The sequence below is a fragment of the Eptatretus burgeri genome, chromosome 4, assembly GCF_056783735.1.
Source record: "Eptatretus burgeri isolate ZD-2024b chromosome 4, Ebu_testis_v1, whole genome shotgun sequence".
NCBI classification, from domain to species: domain Eukaryota; kingdom Metazoa; phylum Chordata; class Myxini; order Myxiniformes; family Myxinidae; genus Eptatretus; species Eptatretus burgeri.
The window spans coordinates 122,734,637-122,757,147 of record NC_140964.1 but is presented as its reverse complement, the minus strand read 5'-3'; the positions used below and the strand labels follow the sequence as shown (position 1 = coordinate 122,757,147).

Genomic DNA, 22,511 nt, shown 5'->3' with positions numbered 1-22,511 from the left:
TTCCGACATTCGGGCTGGCCCAACATGGAGCTCTGAGTCTTCCACAACCACCTCCTCCTGCAGTGAAATTTGGTAAATGGTAAGGATTTTGTTCAGCGTCATTCACATTTATGAAATGTTTAAATTCATCGGGTGTGGCTAAATTACAACGGTCACGCCATTTTGACCAATCGACGTTCAAGTTGTTCAACTGGTGATCGAGGCCGTCCTCTTTGAAAGGGCCATGTCGACGTAGTTGGCAACGGTGTTCATAGTCGGTGCATCTCGCAGGGGAAAATTTTTTTTTTTAGCATTCGATATTATTTTATTCTAACGAATGTAATTCACAAAATGAATGTGTTCGTGTACTTTCGCAAGGAGTTGGAGAAGAAGCCGAATTAAAAAAAAAAAAGAGAAGTCAAAACTTAAAATTATACAATTGCTGCTGCCGCAAGTCTCAACCTTCTCCACGGACTGTGAAAGAATGATCCGAGTCGTTTGTTGACTCTTCACTTTGATTCCTCCATTCACCGGACACCGGCGATCCGGAATAACGTTCGCTTTTCAAATATCCGACTTCCTCAACCAGCACAGTCCGTCATTGTTCAATGTACGTGCATTCTCTCTCTCTCTCCCTCTCTCTCTCTCTCTCTCTCTCTCTCTCCCTCTCTCTCCCTCTCTCTCCCTCTCTCTCCCTCTCTCTCCCTCTCTCTCCCTCTCTCTCCCTCTCTCTCCCTCTCTCTCCCCCTCTCTCCCCTCTCTCCCCCTCTCTCCCCTCTCTCCCCCTCTCTCCCCTCTCTCCCCCTCTCTCCCCCTCTCTCCCCTCTCTCACCCTCTCTCACCCTCTCTCACCCTCTCTCACCCTCTCTCACCCTCTCTCACCCTCTCTCACCCTCTCTCACCCTCTCTCACCCTCTCTCACCCTCTCTCACCCTCTCTCCCCCTCTCTCCCCCTCTCTCTCCCTCTCTCTCCCTCTCTCTTTGATTTGCCTCGTCCGTTCGCTCGATAAATATATCCAATGCACTGTCCCACTGTCCCACTGTCCCACTGTCCCACTGTCCCACTGTCCCACTGTCCCACTGTCCCACTGTCCCACTGTCGCACTGTCGCACTGTCGCACTGTCGCACTGTCGCACTGTCGCACTGTCGCACTGTCGCACTGTCGCACTGTCCCACTGTCCCACTGTCCCACTGTCGCACTGTCGCACTGTCCCACTGTCCCACTGTCGCACTGTCGCACTGTCGCACTGTCCCACTGTCCCACTGTCCCACTGTCCCACTGTCCCACTGTCCCACTGTCCCACTGTCGCACTGTCCCACTGTCCCACTGTCCCACTGTCCCACTGTCGCACTGTCGCACTGTCCCACTGTCGCACTGTCGCACTGTCGCACTGTCCCACTGTCCCACTGTCCCACTGTCCCACTGTCCCACTGTCCCACTGTCGCACTGTCCCACTGTCCCACTGTCCCACTGTCCCACTGTCCCACTGTCCCACTGTCCCACTGTCCCACTGTCCCACTGTCGCACTGTCCCACTGTCGCACTGTCCCACTGTCGCACTGTCCCACTGTCGCACTGTCCCACTGTCGCACTGTCCCACTGTCGCACTGTCCCACTGTCCCACTGTCCCACTGTCGCACTGTCCCACTGTCGCACTGTCCCACTGTCCCACTGTCCCACTGTCCCACTGTCCCACTGTCCCACTGTCCCACTGTCCCACTGTCCCACTGTCGCACTGTCCCACTGTCGCACTGTCCCACTGTCGCACTGTCCCACTGTCGCACTGTCCCACTGTCGCACTGTCCCACTGTCGCACTGTCCCACTGTCGCACTGTCCCACTGTCGCACTGTCCCACTGTCGCACTGTCCCACTGTCGCACTGTCCCACTGTCGCACTGTCCCACTGTCGCACTGTCCCACTGTCGCACTGTCCCACTGTCGCACTGTCCCACTGTCGCACTGTCCCACTGTCGCACTGTCCCACTGTCGCACTGTCCCACTGTCGCACTGTCCCACTGTCGCACTGTCCCACTGTCGCACTGTCCCACTGTCGCACTGTCCCACTGTCGCACTGTCCCACTGTCGCACTGTCCCACTGTCGCACTGTCCCACTGTCGCACTGTCCCACTGTCGCACTGTCCCACTGTCGCACTGTCCCACTGTCGCACTGTCCCACTGTCGCACTGTCCCACTGTCGCACTGTCCCACTGTCGCACTGTCCCACTGTCGCACTGTCCCACTGTCGCACTGTCCCACTGTCGCACTGTCCCACTGTCGCACTGTCCCACTGTCGCACTGTCCCACTGTCGCACTGTCCCACTGTCGCACTGTCCCACTGTCGCACTGTCCCACTGTCGCACTGTCCCACTGTCGCACTGTCGCACTGTCGCACTGTCCCACTGTCGCACTGTCCCACTGTCGCACTGTCCCACTGTCGCACTGTCCCACTGTCGCACTGTCCCACTGTCGCACTGTCCCACTGTCGCACTGTCCCACTGTCGCACTGTCCCACTGTCCCACTGTCGCACTGTCCCACTGTCCCACTGTCCCACTGTCCCACTGTCCCACTGTCCCACTGTCCCACTGTCCCACTGTCCCACTGTCCCACTGTCCCACTGTCCCACATCATTTGAACCTTTGTCTCGCACTCCTTGATGTCTGTGTGTTGGATTCAAATGCATTTCCGTTCTGTGGTTTAATTTGTATTTCCTCTCGTGGTTAAAGTTCTCCCTCTGGGTGTCCGTGTGTATCACAGTCTCGGTGAGATGGACAAACCCACGGACAAGCTGTCAGCATCGGGACACGGTCCGCAGGCGTTCCAGGCCTCGTCCCTTGACGCCATATCAGCAATTTTTCAGGCGGTTGGTCAGATTTTTACCCTTTATATAGGACTTGTACTCCTTGTATTGTTTACAACATGTAGGAGGAGGAGAGGGGCGTTTCGAGGAGGAGAGGGGGGGTTCGAGGAGGAGGAGGAGGGGGGAATGCGAGGTGTTGTACCGTGAGGAGGGGGAACGCGAGGTGTTGTACTGTAAGGAGGGGGAATGCGAAGTGTTGTACCGTGAGGAGGGGGAACGCGAGGTGTTGTACCGTGAGGAGGGGGGAATGCGAGGTGTTGTACTGTAAGGAGGGGGGAATGCGAGGTGTTGTACTGTAAGGAGGGGGGAATGCGAGGTGTTGTAGCGTGGGGAGGGGGAATGCGAGGTGTTGTACCGTGAGGATGGGGGAACGCGAGGTGTTGTACTGTGAGGAGGGGGGAATGTGAGGTGTTGTACCGTGAGGAGGGGGGAATGCGAGGTGTTGTACCGTGAGGAGGGGGGAATGCGAGGTGTTGTAACGCGAGGTGTTGTACTGTAAGGAGGGGGGAATGCGAGGTGTTGTACCATGAGGAGGGAGGAATGCAGGGTGTTGTATAGTGAGTCGGGGAGGGGAGGGGGGGTTGAGGGCTCTGTAAGTGTTTCGGGCTTCTTTGTTATCTCTTGTTTTCGTTGAGCCGGCAGATGTAGGCGAACTCTACCTGTACTCCAACAACTCTTGTAATAGGTGAGGTCACTGTCCCCTGTGGGCGAGAGCAGGAATTTGGTAATAATCCAGCTGTGATGGACTTTCCACACTTTGCGAAGGACGCCATTGGATCGTCAATGTCTACCAGCAGTTAGCAGATGTGACACCCAGTTTAACGTCCATCCGAGGAACGGCGCACACATTGACACCTTGCCCTGCCTGCAAAACACCATGGTAACAGTTTATATCTGGGCTGAGGGTCAGAGGCGAGTGTACCAACCTCGAGGTGCATGCCTCGTATTTCAAACTCCAGGCTCGGAGCAGGTGCTCCAACCTTTACACCACTGTGTGTCCTGCATCGTTCTAAAGCTGCAATTGTAGAAATGGAGTAATTGCTCTGAAAATTAATTTACCAGTCGGATTAACCCATGAACGACTGGAGGTTATTTCATTTTCACATTTGTTGGGCTGGCAGGATATCCTACACTTGTGCACCCTCGTTTCTGAGCTGCATAGCCTGCGTTCAAATGTCAACGCAATTGTATACTGTCATCCTGCTGCGATCCCTAAATGTGTGCAATGTCCCTTAGTCCCTCGGATGGATGTTAAACTGGACGACCCGTCTGCCACTATTTATTTTGCTTGACGTTACAGATCTCACGGTGTCCTTTGCGAAGTGAAGGCGGTTATTGCTGACACCCTGAAATTACAAATTCGTGCCTCGACTTCCTGAGTCGGAGCGGTGACCCGTTTATGGGGATGGTGTATTTTGGTGAAGGTGGAAGAGAGGAGGAACTATTGGTTGTAGTTTTGCTGACATGCTTGTGGTCAATTTGTATATCTTTATTCCATAAAATCACAAATATTGCTCAGCTGTTTATTTTTCCCAATCAAAATGCACAACACATTTTATCCTATCTAATGCAGGAAAGAAGCTGAAGACCACAAGAGTGGAGGCACCGTCGCTAACTTGACGGGTATATCTCTAAGTATTGTTACGAATCTGGCAGCCGTTTGCACACAACACCCAGAGTCCCCGCAGTTCAGTTATTTCGATAAGTATGTGTTAATAGTTAGGGTCCCGTCCCTATGTTTAATGGGTGATTAAGTGGATGTGCGCTGCGAGTTATTTTTTTTAGTTAGAATTAATACCCAACAACAACAACATCCTCCTTTGCTCCTGCCACCATCGGCCTTCCTCAAGCTCATGCGTGCCGAGCACAGACGTGGGCGGGGCTTCCATCGCCTCAGATCGGAGCCCCGCTCCAAAAAAGGGCATGGAGTGTTTCCTCTGTCCAATGAGCGAAGGGCGAGCATTGCACGCGCGCCCCAGCCAATGGGAAGCCAGAATGCCGAGGGAAAGAGGAGAGAAGCACCAAAACAGCGAGAGAGTCGAGAGGTGCGCGAGAGAAGGTTGTTGGTCGGACACCCCCCCCCCCTCCCTGTGTTCTGGCCTGCTGGGCGCTCCTTGTCGTGGTCGTCGGTCTTCGTCCCTGGTCTTCTCCTTGGTACTTGGTGCGAAGCTGACCGTGCGGGGTCGAGTTCCACCGTGGTGGTTTGTGTTGCAGCGCGCGGGCTGGTGGTCGTAGCGTCCGACTTCCCCTCCAAGAATCCCGGGCTCCATAGGGGCAGGTCGGCAAGCCGCACGACACAGCCAGGTACACCACGGAGCTCTGTCCCCCCAGCTGAACTATCCTCCTCGGCTGGAGGACCGAATAAAGACCTGGTGGGGTCCATTTCTTTGTGTGTGTGTGCGTGTGTGCGTGTGCGCGTGCGTGTGCGCGCGCGTGTGCGTGTGTGTGCGTGTGCGTGTGTCTGTGTGTGTGTGCGTGCGTGTGTGCGTGCGTGCGTGCGTGTGCGTGCCCAGTCTTTAAGTAGAAACAGTACTAGTGCCTTGTATCATTGTACATTTGATTATATTAGGGGTAACTCTGCTCTTTGTCTCCCTCTCCCCATTATAAATAAACCCCTGTTAAATGTACCAGCTCGTTGCCTGTCATTTCTATCATTGACCCTGCACGGTGCGGGCTTGAGAAATAGGGAGGCCATTTGTGTCGTAAATTGTTCATTTGGTCCGGCAGGCTTTGGTAATCCCCGCTCGGTTATGCCGGATCCGAGTCGGTAACAGCGACTCTGTTCGGACAAAGTCGGCCAAGGGTGTGGCTTCCCCGGTAGTTAGACGGCGTGGGCACTTAGGTAAATTGGAATTGGACAATTAACCCTCCCCCACGCCATCAAAATATTTGCGTCCACAGTCCACTAAGGGACCCGTGACCTTCGGATTTATCCGAAGGTTACGACCTTCAATTCCGGTGGTCAGTGGGAGACGGCCCAACTGCTCCATCTCGCGGTCGTCCTCGTCACCGAACCCGGCACCACAACAGTATGTCATACATGCACTATTATATCTACAAGAGGAAGAGCAGAGTTCTCAAAATGTACAAAAATAGAGCAGAGCATCTTTCACTGATAAATTTGAGTTGACTAAGAGTTCTGTCTTCTCCCGTCTCCGGTCTCGCCCCACCCCCCCGCTCTGTCTGCGATATGTCGCCCCCCCCCCCCACATATTTCCACATGGTGCTCAAGGTCCGGCAGAAACTCCCTTCTGGTAAAACTACCAAAATCACGAATCACTGCTCACCTACACTCTTTCATTCCTCTTTTTTCCCCACCTTTGGAATAAACTCCCACACACTCTTCATTCCCACTCTTCCCTCCAGGTCTTCAAAACAGTTGTTCACCACCACCTCTTATCTTCCCCATTCAAAACCATAATCTTTTCTACCCCCACTAATCCATCCAAACCCACCTCCTTCACGTTCTCTGTTTTCCTTCCTGAAAGTTCCTGTCGTGTAAGGACCTGAAAGTCCCTGAAGTGTCCATCACGTTTACTCTGTGTATCCCCACCCCATCCCTCTCCCTTCCTCAAATCTCCTTATGTCTCTGTTCCACACTGTTTTGTCTTTCCCTCTCCCACCCCTCTTGTCTCCTGCTCCCCTTTTGTGCATTGTGTGTTAGCTCTCATACGACCCTCGACAATGTATGCATGCATTATTTGTGTTTTTGTGTATGTTGCGGAATGAAGTGTTTTACGATGGCCGGAGTGCAAATCCTGCCACCAACCTCTTAAGAAAGAGGTATCCAACTGCTGAAGGACGTCCGCAGACACAGTTGGCACAATATTGTGGATGGCCGTTGACTCACAATGAGCTCCTCTGCCCTTTGACAGGTTTTGTTTTTAATCCTGCTGGGTGTCCATATCCATGCACCCTCCTCACCAGGAAACTTTGTGGGGGAGGGGAGACGGCTTGGTCACCGACACCCCAACCATGAAAAGGTTAGTACCAGTGCAGGTTTAAGTGGTACCTGCAGCAAGTCACAGATTTTATCTGGCCTGACCTTGCAATAAGTGTTCTCGGCCCCATCTAATTCCAAATATCCATCAATGATGTCACTGACTGAAAAATCCTCCTTATCTCTTTGTTGATTACTCCACACTCTGCTGTGTCATCCTTCATCCTTTTGACAGACAGACAGGAAACATTCTCTTCCCTCTCCTCAGACCTTGACAAAAATTCCAAACTGATCACACTCTTGAAACATGTTTTTCAACCCTTAGAAATCTGTCTCTCTCTCTGTATCTCTCTGTCTCTCTCTGTATCTCTCTGTCTCTCTCTGTATTTCTCTGTCTCTCTCTGTCTCTCTGTCTCTCTCTGTCTCTCTCTCCTTCTCATCTACTTTTCCAACAACTGTTTCAAAGAGGTCCAGTCGCTCAAATTCTTGGGTCTCACTATCAGCCATAATCTCTCTTGGGAAAGCGACATTTCAAAGTGGGCCTCCAAAGCCAGACTGGGCATCCTCCGACATGCAAAGTCCTTCGTTGGCACAGCCGAGCTCCTATCCACCTGTGAAAGGGTTTAATATGCAGCTTGATGAAGCACTGCTCCCCACTCTGGCTGGCTCCCCTGCCTCACATCTTGCTCAGCTTGATGCCGTGGAAACCAAAGCTTTCAAGATCATTGGAATCCTTTGCGACGAAACTGAGTCTACATTTCCCCTTTCTCCTCCTGTTCCCTTTGTTTTGTTGTGTCCTGATCTGTTCTGTCCTCGTTCTTCCACAAGCCTAGACAATGTAAAAATAAATAAGTAAATAAATAAAAGACATTTACTTCAACCATATCCTTGATACATTAGCTTTATTATTTTTTAAAAAAAATAACCAGTGCCACTCTCTTCACAGAGTGTTGGTGGTGCCAAAGCAGTTTATTTTCGAGGGTCATACTCACTGGTTTGCCATTGTCTTCCCAGCATTGTTTGTCCATGCTCTATCCTTTTGAAATCTGAGTGTCAAACAAGAAAACAGCACATACCATTTTGAAAATCTTTGGTATGATTTGGCCAGGGTTTGAACCACTGTCCTCCCAGATGCAGAGCAGATGCTCCAACCATTTCACTACTAAGCTTTATGTACCCACTACGATATTGTTTCAGTCTTTGAATGATTTATTGAATCATTTTAATAGGAAGGTCACAGAGAAGAGCAATGATTTGTGTGTGTGTGTGTGTGTGTTTGGCAGGAGAATACTTCCTGTGGACAAGTCATGAGTACAATGTACCATGAAGAGGAGATCAGGTCTGCTTTGTTTCTGTACCCTTCCTTGCTTTCCTTGTTTTCTCCTCCAGTTACTCATATTCGCTCGAAAGCTCTCATATTCCACGAGCCTCCAGTGTGTGTGTGTGTGTGCGTGTGTGTGTGTGTGTGTGTGTGTGTGTGTGTGTGTGTGTGTGTGTGTGTGTGTGTGTGTGTGTGTGTGTGTGTGTGTGTGTGCGCGTGTGCGTGCGCGTGTGCGTGTGCGTGTGCGTGTGCGTGTGCGTGTCCTCCATAACTCCAAAACCATGAAATCTCGCAGCCTGAAACTTTGCATGCATACAAAGTGCAAGAGTGAAAATTGGGTGTTTGGGTTAATTAAAACACCCCTTTTGAAGATAGTTAATAGCCTCATTTAATTATATCCTTTCTCAGGCGCATCCTCAGCCACCTCGCTCCGAATGGGGTCTTAAGGCGTATCCTGCGTTACCTCACTGGGGTATTAATTTGCCATTTTGTTCAGCCTGCTTAATAATGCCTTCAGTTGGAACAGGCCGCAGCGGTTTATTCAGGATAATGTGCTCAAAATGTTTTGGGTTTTTTTCACTTTCTTCACTCATATCATCAAATACACCTCATCTACATACCTTCAAATCGCTGCATACATCACTTTTGTAAATGTCATTGTTTTCAAATTGGGAGCTTGGAGCAATTTCATGCATTCAATATATGATGCGAATTTTTTTTTCCACGATCTACTCTCCCAGATTAATTAAAGCATTTAATCAAAATGGAATTTAAGTTTTGAGGATCGGATCACGTGGACTAAATAACTCGAAATCTGGAGTGAAATCTGAAAATGTTAAGAAATCTGCGATGTTTATTTTTTGTGGGTATGTGCCATTGCGTTTATATTTTGTGGGTATTTGCCATTACCAATTAGCTTGCTGTCGCTTGCCAAGCCAGCCGTTCCTTAATCTTCTGTTCTAATTGGAGTGCTTGCTTGAGTGCATAAGCCACTTGCCTAGCACCACACAGTCAATAGCGGAACAGTTTGTGTCATGATCGGGATGTACACTCGGCAGTTGCTAAACAAGGTCGAGGTATGTATACAGCACACATGGACATAGTACATATGAGTAGATTTGGATCTGTGAACGGACTCTCAGTTAATGTGTGTACATGCCTACATGCTTGGTTATAGGTGCCGTGGTGGCAAAGTTTCATCCCACATCTTATGGAGGTTTTAACTTTTAACCTCGGCAGCGTACAAGCAATCACGTTTTCCTTTGTCCTTGTGACTGTTTCTAAAGCAATTGGTTATCTTGGATGGTTCGGGTGTGCTTTACAAAGGTTATACAGTTTCTTTTTTTGTGAGCTTCAAAGGAAAATGTATTTGATAATGCCAGATTTCCGAGCCGTTTGCCATATTAACGTGTTTTCTAAATTATAGAGCCAATTTTATTTACACTCATCAGATGCAGTGTTTATTAAGATTAATGTTGATGCACGTCTCTATAAATGCAACGTTGTTTTTTAATTTGTTGATTGAAAATCCCCCAAAACAAGGGTGAAAGATACTCAAGGTTTTTGGATTGTGTACGGTACGTACTGATGTGGATTTTTTTTAACCCACCTTGTTGTGATCGTTGTCCTCCTGAAGGATTCTAACTGGTCGATTGTGGAATCCTATTTGACTTCAGACAGAGTTTAACGTTTGTCCGATTTGATTATAAAATCCTACATAAAACCCTATCGACACTGATAAAACTGATGTCCACACAAGTCCTTCCTTGTGAAACAATTTATTTCCTAATTATACACCATACACTTCTCACCCTTGTACAATGAACTTAAGAATCCCCATTGATTGCAATATTATTTGGTTCTATTTCATTTATTCTTACTTTAGTTCACAGTTAGACCAACCCGATTCAATTCACTTCTACATTACATCAGAGAGTTTGATTCTAACTTGGTACTTGGTCAGTTCCAAGGAGTACGAGCCACTGAGAAACTATACTTCCTCACGTGCTCGTCCTCAGAAAGTACGAGCCACTGAGAAACTATACTTCCTCACGTGCTCGTCCTCAGAAAATGTGCCTTTCAAAACATTTTATACTTCCATGAGAGAGAGGTTGGGGGATATTCACCCAGACTGTAGACGTGTCCTTTAGACAAAAGCCACTTCGTACATTTTCTAAGCAAAGGTTCATTTATCAGCTCGGTCACTCTGCTCCAGAATAACACATTTCTTATAATTTAGGGCAAAAGTCTTTTGGCCAGAAATGACAGCCAATTCAATTTGCAGCATAAAAGTTACATTTCTGAAACTCCATTTGTTCCAATTTAAAATACATTAATATAAATTTTTCCCACACACTCCCCCGTTTTTTTATTTTTTTTTTAAGGAAAATTTGAATAACTTTTCTTACACATGATTACCATGTCCCATTCCTGAAGGAGAAAAGATTTCCATTACTCAAGTTCAATCAACAATGGCAGCGAGTGCTCATATCAGAAAATGAGTGAGTTTCCATTTAATTTATGGCCTGTTCATCAGCATGTGTCACGCATTGAAAACATGCTACCCGAAGTCAGAAGATAAACAGGTCAGGGTGTGGATAGAGCAGCACCCAACGGGAAACACAATCGAAGCACTCCTTGAGCTGAGGAGAAGGTAGATGTGGGCAAGTACAAGTTTGGGCTGGACACTGGGTTGAAGGAGCGCAGTGTGAAATTCCAGGCCTGTCGTACATTGAAGCGACCACAGCAAGTTCACGATGTATTTGCAGAGCGGCAATCGAGAGTGTGGCTGAGAACATTCCTCCATGCAGGCACCACACAACGCCGACGTTAAGACTTTGCTCAACCTTCTCCTCAGTGGGTTTTTTCCTTCTTTTCCCACATTGCTCCATCTTATCTCCTCAGGAAGGGGAGGCATAATCATGTGTTGAATGCTCAATCACCCAAATCTGGGTTCTCCCATCGTCCAATCTTTGTGTGGAATTTCATTCCAAACTTCATTTAGATGAAATCGTACATTGCTTCAAAGACTGCTTTCAACACTCCGAAACAAACAAAGCATCAATTAAACACCAATCAATAAACGTCATGGGCACATGTAGTTCTACAAGACTAACAAAGATTCTTATGGAAGCATTTAACTTGCATTACATGTCATATCAATATTTTAATCCCTTTCCTTGTTATTTCCCAAAACAACATGCTAAAATATACAGAAATCCCAGTTGTACGTATACTCAAAACATCCATCTCATTTGCTATTTCCATCGACATTTTAAATCTCTGACATTTCTCCATCTATCCACTTCTCTCTCACCAAAACAGCAAACATGCTGCCATTTTTCCAATTCACATACACAAACCATCTATCACTTCCTCCGACCTTCTCAATTACGAATCCATTTTCCTTTATCAAAACAAATAAATCATTTTAAACAGTTGTTCAAAAATTGTCAAATCACTTGTCAAATCTGTTATCAGTCGAATATCATTTATATTGCAGCTCAAACACTCTGTCTACACATGCAGCTTCACCCTCTACAATCTTTATCCCAGTCTTGGAAAAGCATCTTAAACTTCAGACTAATAAACATCCAAACTCTCTTAAACAACTTTTTGGTCAAAACAAAATATTTCCTTTTAAAATCCATAAATGAAAAATTAAATCTTCAGCATCTATCCAATTACATCATGAATTTACCTTGACTGAATCGATCAAAGGGTTACACTGGGTTGTTTGCCATTGCCTTCCCAGCACAAGTTCAGGTAACCTCAACATTCGCAGACGAATAAAACAATATTTCAACGTCCATCCGAGGGAATCATCTATTATCTGTGAATTGTCCCACGTGCTAAACATCATCAAATCATTAAAATCATTCCAAATCACGTTTCTACATTTAAATCACATACAGTATATCCACATTCACAATTGTTATTTCACAATTTATTCAAAATCCCGATGGTTGTAAAATAAAACTTCAACACTTTTTTCCGAAATGGACTTCACTTTAAACAGATTCAGTCCAGAGGGTGCGCCACAAACACCAAGGAACGAGGAACAGGAAGTTCTCTCCACATCCAGTGGGAAGAAAAAGGAAAAAAATCTGACAGGCAAAACCCACAGTTTGCATTACTTTGTCATGGCTTCAACACATACACTAAACAGCATTGCATCTCATAGACTCTCGTGTGATCACGTGACAAATACCAATCACATTTCTATCTCATCCTCTTGAATCTGCATATGAATCGAATTTCACATCTAAAGCAAAGGCTCGAACAAAGACTCAGTGTAAAGATAGGCCACTCCCCACAGATCGAGTGGAGGGTGTCTCACACAGTGTAGTTTGCGACCTTCGCGTGGAAATACAACGCCAAGAATGTATAACATGCCATTTCAAACAGACCCACAGCTCAACTCAGCACGAGTTAAAATATCGTCAAAATCCCAACAGAACACGTTTCATTGCAGTGAATATTGGACTCGCACAAGTTTCATTTTTTTTTTTTTTTTTTTTACTCTTAGTAACACATGCATCTCAATGCAAATCACCAACCATGCTCCCAGCTGGTTAATCATCTCCTGCACTCGACAAAACGTTTTGTGCAAATCATTGCATTTACAAATCCGTAAAACCTCCACACAATATAATATGACAACCTCACCGCCAACAAACTTCCAGTGAGTTCAATGAACAAAAAGTAACTCTTACAAACAGGTAACTTAAATGTTTATCTATTTTAACCCTATCTCGGCGTCTTAGCCATGTCCTCGGCCATCTCTCTCACAGCCGGTCCGTATCAATGCAAACATGTGGCATGTCGCTTCATCATGCCCATTTAATTACGCATCTGGCTCCTTAACGAGCCTCTTCTTGTCATCTGACTCCTCTTCTTCTCCAGCACTTTTCTAAAACAACTACAATACTTATTGTTTACTTTAAAGCGGACTCCCTCCGCCGGATCCTCTTCTTTCTCTCAATAAAATTATCTGACAATGAACTTTTCTTTGTTCGAAATGCGTTACCTGCTGAGAGCACTCTCCCTTACCTTCGCTCAAGCACTTGTCGTTCCTCCAGGCACTGCCTCCGGCAGATTAAGCACCTCTGGTCACGAGCACCGCACCAATGTCGGTTCGAATCCGAGTCTCGGCGCCAACTGATGTGGATTTTTTTTAACCCACCTTGTTGTGATCGTTGTCGTCCTGAAGGATTCTCACTGGTCGATTGTGGAATCCTATTTGACTTCAGACAGAGTTTGACGTTTGTCCGATTTGATTATAAAATCCTACAAAAACCCTATCGACACTGATAAAACTGATGTCCACACAAGTCCTTCCTTGTGAAACAATTTATTTCCTAATTATCCACCATACACTTCTCACCCTTGTACAATGAACTTAAGAATCCCCATTGATTGCAATATTATTTGGTTCTATTTCATTTATTCTTACTTTAGTTAACAGTTAGACCAACCCGATTCAATTCACTTCTACATTACATCAGAGAGTTTTATTCTAACTTGGTACTTGGTCAGTTCCAAGGAGTACGAACCACTGAGAAACTATACTTCCTCACGTGCTCGTCCTCAGAGAATGTGCCTTTCAAAACATTTTATACTTCCATGAGAGAGAGGTTGGGGGATATTCACCCAGACTGTAGACGTGTCCTTTAGACAAAAGCCACTTCGTACATTTTCTAAGCAAAGGTTCATTTATCAGCTCGGTCACTCTGCTCCAGAACAACACATTTCTTATCATTTTGGGCAAAAGTCTTTTGGCCAGAAATGACAGCCAATTCAATTTGCAGCATAAAAGTTACATTTCTGAAACTCCATTTGTTCCAATTTAAAATACATTAATATAAATTTTTCCCCCACAGTACTGTAGTCGATAATCACACTCACTGCAATCTGCCGATTCCCAAAATATTGCTGATATCGGTCAAAAACTAATATTTATACGAAGAGTAAAAACACACCGAGCCTAAAAGAATAATAAAATTCTTTATTAAAACCCTCGCATCAGAAGACCACTATCTTCCATCCTCAGAGGTTAAAAAAAATTTAAACACCGCACGTGCAGAGGCGTTAACTGTAACGGGAACAGCTGCATGTCACGATTGGTTTGCAAGGGGGAACAATAAGCATGAGGTTTGGGATGGATTTAATAAAGATTGTTAGTGGGCGTGAAGCATTCCTGATCCGCGGATTGACGCGTTCGGCCTCCATGGCCGAACGGTTCCGGGAACACGACGTTTGGTGTTGACTGGTGGTGTTTGGGAATGGCCGTAGAAGCGATGATGTGGGATGAAGTTGTGAAGGTAAAGGCGAAGGTGGTGGTGTTTGCGAATGGTTGTAGAAGCGATGATGTGGTAACGTAGGTGGTGGAGGTGGCGTCGTTGTAGTGTGGTTGGCGCTGTGGTGGGGATGGCGTGGTTGTTGAGATGCTGTTTGTTTGAAATAAAAGATAGAACAGAAAATTGGCTAACTCAAAGAGTTGCAGCCCGGATGGATCACATAAATTCCCTCTATACAACGGGTTTGGGCTAACTACACATGTACTTCCAGAGATATCTCACCTGAGGGCCCTTTATGGTGTAATGCGAATTTCCACAACCATAACAATATATACATATTGTTGTGGGAAAGCTGCATAAGAAAATAAATAAGAAAATAAATAATAATAAAATCTAATTCTTAATAAGTAAATAAAAAGAACTTTTTATTTTCTGAGGTAAATTAATGAATTCTTTTCAAAGCAATCAAAATGAATAATTACTCAGGCAAAATCAATTAAAATGACAGGAAAGAGACAGAGAGCAGATGCTTATCGGGGGGGTTGACTTACTGACAACGAAACACAGACAAGGGTACCCAGCAGATCATTCGGGGGAGGGGAGAATCGTCTCGTTCACCAGAGAGTAGTCGTCCGTGAAGTGAAAACGTCCTGAAATGTGTGCGTACGTGTCCCGTCCGTCGCCAGCACCCAGCTTTGCCGTGCACCCACTTGTCAACAGCCTTGAACGCCAGTCGACGTCAGGGGGGCACCGAGATCGTCTGTCGCGGGTTTAGACCCTGGTGCTGCGACACGGGCAGCTCCTCACACTTCACAAAACTGGTGACGCCCAGTGACCCACATGGTCTGTCGGTGACTGACCCGCACCTCACTCGGTGACCGACCCGTGCCTAACTCGTCGGCATTGCGCACACCCACACACCCACACACCCACCACACTCTCGCTTGCGCGCTCGCACGCTTCCTTGCTTGCGCGCTTCCTCCCTGGCTTGCTTGTTCCCTCGTGCGCTTCAACTCTCGCTTTCTTTTTTCGCTTCCTCTCTGGCTTTCTCTCTCAAAACGTACCTCCATTTCTTTTTATTTCTGTGGCCCATCTCGGTGGGCGCAGAGTCCCCCCAAGCTCACCCTGCCCCACTTGCGCACCGCCACCACGACAACCCATGGCTCGAAAAAGGCGGGTGTCGGCGCTCGTGAAAGAAATATGTGCATACCATTGCTGAGGAAAAATAAGGTGGGTGCCAGTGCTCACGAAACAAATGTATGTAAATGTGTCTGTTGTCAAGAAGAAAGCTTCCCATAAGAGAGGGCATCTATTCTTTATCCTTCTGAACGCATCACATTTAAAATCCCATTAGACATGGGGATGGGGCTAATCTGAACATGCATTTAAGGAAATAACTGTCTGAGGACCTGGATGTGTGGATGCATTCATCAGACAGGATTCTGAAATCCGTAACACTACCACTTTCCCTATCCCAGACTCGTTCCGAGTCGTCCAACAGCTGGAGACATCGGTTTAAAAAAAATTACAACATTGTAATTAGCACTACCGTGTGGCATGCAGGTGAAGTTACCCCCTACCTAGTACGTTTTAACTCTACCCTTTAGTGTGTGTGTCAATTTAAACTAGATATGTCCCACCTGATGCATTGTAGTGGGGCAGATAACCTCATATTTGGAATGTATTGTGCATTTTATGATGAAAGCATGAAATTTTCAGCTGTGTTTGAAAATACCATAAAGTTTTTTTTTTATTTTTTTTTATTTTTTTTTTATTTTTTTTATTTTTTTTTTCAGACGTGGAGCCACTTCAGATTTGACTTCTGAGCCCTATAAGAGGTCATTGACCTTGTACGATGAAAAATCTTCATTTTTGGCATTAACCTTAATATACACCACTTTTTTAAAAGCTATTTTACCTGTTGCTGCACATACCTCTTACTTAGACTCCACATATATCCTACAGGTTACATTTTATATGCAAACAATGACCTCAGCTGGTGTTTATTTAGGCTGGATTAAACAAGTTTAACATATATGCATCTGTATCAATTATCTGAAGAATAGTGATGGACAGGGTGATAGTAATATAGTTCAGGCCATGTTTGTCCATGTTTGTCCTCTGTAGATGATCTAACGGTCACCTGAACATGAGCACAGGGCAGTGCACATGAGGGCTGCCTTGTTGCACTTGCAGCACCCGGTGCACCCCTGCTTGCACCCACAGTGTATCAGTTCGTAGCAGGATTATGATGCTTCTGGAAGGGTGGTCCAGAGTGGCTGCCATCCTGTTGCATCCTTTACCCATCCCCAATCAGAAGGGCTTGCGAGCTCAGGGTCAGGAACTAACGCCTGGTTCCAGATGTTGGCCTGGTAGGTGGCACGCATGATGTGTTGCCTCAGAGCAGCCTGTGTGGGTGGGATATTCTCCAGGGTCCTGGACTTCTGAGTGAAGAGCTGTTTCCTCGCTTCATTTACCTCCATGGTGTTGCTGGTTCTGTCGTACATCAGCACCACGAAGCGCTCCACTAGTGACATGGACAGCTTGCTCACAGCACCTGGCACCCGTGAGAGCTCTTCGAAGGCCTCAGTCACTTCAGTGAGAGCCGTCCACGTGTCCCAGGCAGTCTTCTTTCCCCTGCTGCCGAATGCAGAGACAGTGTCGCATCCTGTGATTGCATGGAAGACTGGGGGAGTGGCACAGGTTCTTGGATCCAGCTTGCCAACCACTTTGTGTACACCAATGTACCTGAAACTGACGCCAGCGCCAAGAGATATCCACATTTCTTCCGGCTTTATCTTCAGGAATGCAGCCACAGCCAATACCACGACATCAATGTCGACCGTGCGTATGGTCACTTTTGTGCTCCCTTTCTGCACAGCATCTGACACATGCAGAAGCAGCCGCGTGTCTGCTTCCTCATGAGAGCAGGGGGCGAGGTTGGTCAAGTCAGACTGGCCCGTTGAGCAGAGCACCACTCTTCCATGAGTTGCATAGATTTCCTTGTCATTCTCTGTTGGCAAACTCAATTGGCGATGTCGGATGACACTTGTAGGAGGCGGTCATATGAGACACACATCCCGAGATGGAAGAGTGTGTCAATGAGCCCCCTCTTGCATGTGACAGCATGGACTTTCAGTGCAATGTAGAGTGGAAGTGGAGTTTCACGGTCAAGGCTGTGACGCAAGGTGCTTGATGACTTCACTGCCCGTGCATGTTTGACACTGTTGAAGACCAGCAGCTGTGACACTGTTAGGGCGGCAGTTGTGGTGGCTGTGTCCACCAGCTGGGTCTGGTGTTTGATGTTGGCCCCATCCTGAATCATGTTCACCAGAGCCAAGAGAGTTGGTGGAACCGCTGCTTTCTGACATTCGGGCTGGAATGGTCCATCAAAGGCGAACTTGGTGTCGAACATCTCTTTGCGCACCACCTGTGCTGCTCACACCAAATGCATGGCATCACTGTCATTGTCACAGACCTTCCTGAGATAATCTCCAATGTCTTCTGCAAACGTCAGAAGTGTGTCTCTCCCTTGTGAATGTGCTCTTAGGTCAGGGAAGGCAGACACGAGTCAGATCTTCAATCTGGTGGTATGAATCCGAGTCTCCACTGTGGCACCCAGCTGTTCCAGTCGGACCCTGTACAGGTCACCCAGGTTTGCCAGCTTGAAAACAGGAGCACAATCGTCGCCACGCGTGTCCTCCATGAATGGCACCAACTTGGCAAAGGCGATGCCATGCAGACGAGCCTCATCCCCATGCTCATCCTTGGAGGCAGCTTGTCTGGCTCTGTTGTAGAGAATGCGGAGGCAGTTGCGGTGATACTTGGCATCGAGGGCAATCATGTCCCCGGGGGCAAGTTTGGCCAGCAGCTCCGTGTCCTCCAGCTCTAAGGCAAACTTCCGAACATTCGTGTCTATCTGTTTGGTTGACGCTTCATGTAGGCCTTCGGAGCCAGCTGACTCATTCCAGAAGAAACACACAGGCTTGTGAGCTTCACGTGGCCGTGAGCAGACCGTGTGTGAACAGTCGAACCACCACTTGAACTCCGCTGTACTAGTCGCTGAAGCTTTGTTTGGTTGTACTTTAACCGGCAGGTTTTATGCCACAGAGCACTGTGTGCAATCAGCGTGGCCTCTACGCCACCTCCATCGTCCAATCTGTCCAGATTCAGCTCAGTCGGCATGTGGCCAATGTCCTGAAACTGGAGGAGGTCCTTTGTCAATGACATAACCGCTACCCACAGGTTTCTTGCTGGATTTGGCTGGACACTGCAAGGCTTCCCATGTTTCTTCAGGCTTGCCACCACCAGTTGTTAAACAGTTCTATAATCTAAGGATAGCTGTTAGCAGAACCTCCAGGATGAGTCTGACAGGCGATCTGAAACACACAAAGCATAACTAGTGTTAGCGCAATCTAAGATGATTTTACGTGAAAATATCATATTGAAATGTGTTGGACCAATGAAAATTAAATGATTTAGATCATCAAAGTACCTGAAATTAACCACAAACACTCTGTAGGATATATACACATCTTTATTGGAATAAAAATGCATTGTTTACATCGTTCAACATGTTTATAATGAAGGATGGGATGGTAAAAAACAGTTATCTTCGATGTTCGAGGACATTGACCTCTTAAGGTCATTAAAGGTCAAACACAGAATGGCTCCACGTCTGAAAAGAAACCTTATGGTATGTTCGAACTTTCTTGCTTTTGTCATGAATTGCACAATTGATTTGCCTATCTGCCCCACTATTGGGAACTACCTAACTGACTCACACAGACAACCTTATGTGACACCAAAATTGCCAGAATTTTGGAAACTACAACACAACTGGGGGGCTTTAGTAACCTGCACAACGAAAAAACTATGTACAATTTCTGACCCAGGACCTGTAGAAATTCAGAAGGAAAATTGTGGAGAGGGAGGGGGACACCTGCTGATTTTTGCCACCTTCATGCTCTTCACCAGCACACCGAACAAAATAAACCGGCAGGCCAGTGACCAGCATACAGGCCATAAACGTTGTGGCCTTCCAAACACAAATGGTCAAGAAGCAGCAGCAACAAGAACAGAGCCACTTCCTCCACTGAGCTGCGTCTGTGCAGTTCATGGTCATGGTGATACGTGGCAAAGGTGAAGCAAAGTGGCATGAGCCTGGTATGAAGCTGGTGTGAAGCTGGCATGAGCTGGTAGGAAGCTGGTAGGAAGCTGCTATGAAGCTGCTATGAAGCTGCTATGAGCTCGTTTGAGCTGATACAAAGGGGGCTGCAACAAAGGGGCAACCCATAAGTTTGGTAGCATGCTGCTGAAGTACATGCAGTTCAAACAAAACAAACAAAACTACCATGTTAACTGGAACAGTGTCACCTGGAATGAGGCTGCAGTGAGTCGCAGTCCACAGAACAGGTGGGGGTGGAACACAGGTCACGGAGCAAATGGTGAAGTGAGGTGAGTGATGCCTTGATGTAGACAGGTGATCCAGCAAGACAAGCGATGCCTTGATGCAGAACAGCCTTGATGGTCCTGGGGCAGTGGCGAGACAAAGCAAAACAGCAAGGCGAACAGCAAACAGTACGAAAAGAAAAAAAGGTAAACCGGGTAATGCCAAACACCAGGTCCGACCGACATGGTCAGCCGGTCCCTGATGTGCACATACCTTGGGCAGTGGCGGTGGTGCCAGGGGAGAGAGCTCAAGGTTGGCCCTACTCGTCCGCACCCATCCGTCTTTCCCATTTTCACTACCCTAGCCCCCCTCTTTTTACAATTTGTTGCTATGTCTCATCTCCTATATCTCACTATCCCCATTGCCAAATTCGTACCCAATGACCCCAAGGTTCCTTGGAAAGGAAGCGCAGAACTACATGCAATCTTGCACTTACATCGCGACACATCTCATTCTCAAGACCGACAGGAGGGCAAGTCCAGCAGCCGGCGATCATCCTGACAGTGGATGGTGCAAAGGGGTCTTCATCAATCATAACTATGCTAATATTGTTACACTTTTAAATTGTCCCTGGGGTTATACCCTGCCAAGAGGCCTTTGTTAAACTATGGGGTTCGAAAAACCCAAATTCTCATTGCCTATGTGTTTGTGCTCTTACAATTTTGGGCCTTGCCCACCAAATTTTCTTTCTGTGCCATCGCACAATTTTGTGGCTGGGTAGTGTGGCTCCACTAGCAGGTCTGCCCACCTGCATACTCACCATTAGCATCCCCGGGATGCTGGAGCTGTCTCCGAGCTTGCCTGCTCCTTACGCTAACATGGGGGATGCCCTCACTGGCACTCCCTCCCACGATGCCCACTTGGCATTTTGGCACCCCGGGTCCCGCTGCTCAGGCACCCGGTCCCAATGAACACCACACTGGCATGCCAGGCCCCTCTCCTCAGGCGCCTGCGACCACTAATACACTACTGGCCCCCTGGACATACTCACGGCCTCACCTGGCCAACGAGCCCCCAGCACCTGGGGTGCCTGCTTCATCCGAACACGACACTCACAAGCCACACCCCCAGCCGGTTCATTATCTCCTGCAACCGACACAATTTTTTTTTTTTTTTTTTTTAACTTTCCACAATCGGCACCAACCGCATCACGACATCCATGTGTAAATTTACCGAATCCCTCTAACTAACTTTAAACTAACCCCCAGGTTTCCTTGGGTGGGATCCACTCCCCCCATTCAGTCCTTCACACCATGCATTCTGTTACTCGCACTCATTCCGGCCATTGCCCTGCCCTCACACTCATAATTCATCTATCACACACAAGCACATTTCCACTCACCGACACAGCATCACCTAACGAATTTCCCCTCACTAACTCGTGCACCCTCGTCATCCCTTATACGACGCACGTTCCATTTAACTCTACGTAGCTAATCTACATCCCCACTCCACGTTCCATATCTGTCCATGTCTTTATTCCATTTCTCAATTCTAACCTAAATTCCCCCGAACTGATGTTCCCAGGCCCCATGAAGGACTGCTCGTAATGCCCCCATGAGGCCGGTCTATCTAACGCTAAACGCTTCCCCTTACTAATGCTCCTTTGCCCCGGCCGAGGATGTTCGCTACATCCTGGCCGGGCTCTGTGTACTCGTGGCAAGGCTCGGCGGCCCTTGCACCTCCAGGGCGGTGGTCGACAGCGCACTCGCCCCTTCCTTTTGGCTGATACAGGAGGGTATAACATTGCCCCGTCACTGTCACTTACCCCTATGATAATGAGCCCTCTGCATCCGCTGAGGTGCTCACTCACATGTCTGTTGCAAGCCAATTTGTGTTTGAATTCTTGCTGGGAATTGGGGTTTTCCCACAGGGAACCAAGCCGTACTCGCCACGCCCACTGCTCTTGCCGGGAGTACCATGCATATTGCACACCTGGTCCCTGTGGAAAAAAAATTGCAGCCAAATCCATTCTTTAATCTGTTTCGCCGTCCGTGCTCCAGTGATTCATCTGTCACGGAGCGTTTCCACGCTGGCCCCTCTGAAACGATTAACACATCGCGCCACCGTCCATGCTTGGGCGGTTGGCAAAGCACGGACCGTGCACACTCCCTTACCTCGTACGCAAAGTCCCGTGGAGCCGGCGCCGTTTCCAATACAACTCTGTCCCGCTCAAGTGGCTCGCCCTCCGGTCTGCTCACACCCACTCCTCCTGTTCTTCGAGCACTCTGTCATGCTGTAAATATAACACGTCCATGCATTCAATTATCTCCTCCTTTACTCTACCACCTGTTTCTACCTGTTTTGCATTAATTTCAATAATCTAGATTTTTACCTCATTCACCTCCTCTTTAACCATCGTTAATTCTAGATGCGCCTCTTGTATTTCCCCTTGAACGTCACCTTCGTTGTTTCTATTTGTGTTTCCATTTCCCGTTCCTTTGTTCCCATCGTCTGTGTCACCTTCTCGACTCTCTTCGTTAGTTTCTCGTGTGCCATTTTACATTCGTTTTTAATTGCAGTCATCTCTCTTGTTGTCTCCTTCTTGGCGGCTCTTAACTCCTTTATCGCCCCTGTGTTCTTCTCCATTTGTTCCTTCAACTCATTCTGTCCTATCGTCAGTCCTTCTACCTCCTTCGTTATCTTCCCAATCTCTCCCAT

At 47.4% G+C, this 22,511-nt stretch overlaps 1 protein-coding gene across 1 annotated transcript in view; it reads left to right on the top strand.

Annotated features, from left to right (window-relative positions):
- Positions 1-22,511, top strand: part of LOC147029016 (uncharacterized) — a 41,974-nt gene continuing 19,463 nt past the window's right edge. Inside the window, exons 1-3 of the mRNA XM_085876178.1 lie at positions 1-72; positions 2,736-2,841; positions 8,062-8,117. Of these exons, the coding sequence (XP_085732304.1) occupies positions 2,746-2,841; positions 8,062-8,117 (152 nt within the window). The 5' untranslated portion in view covers positions 1-72; positions 2,736-2,745. The remainder of the gene's footprint in view (positions 73-2,735; positions 2,842-8,061; positions 8,118-22,511) is intronic.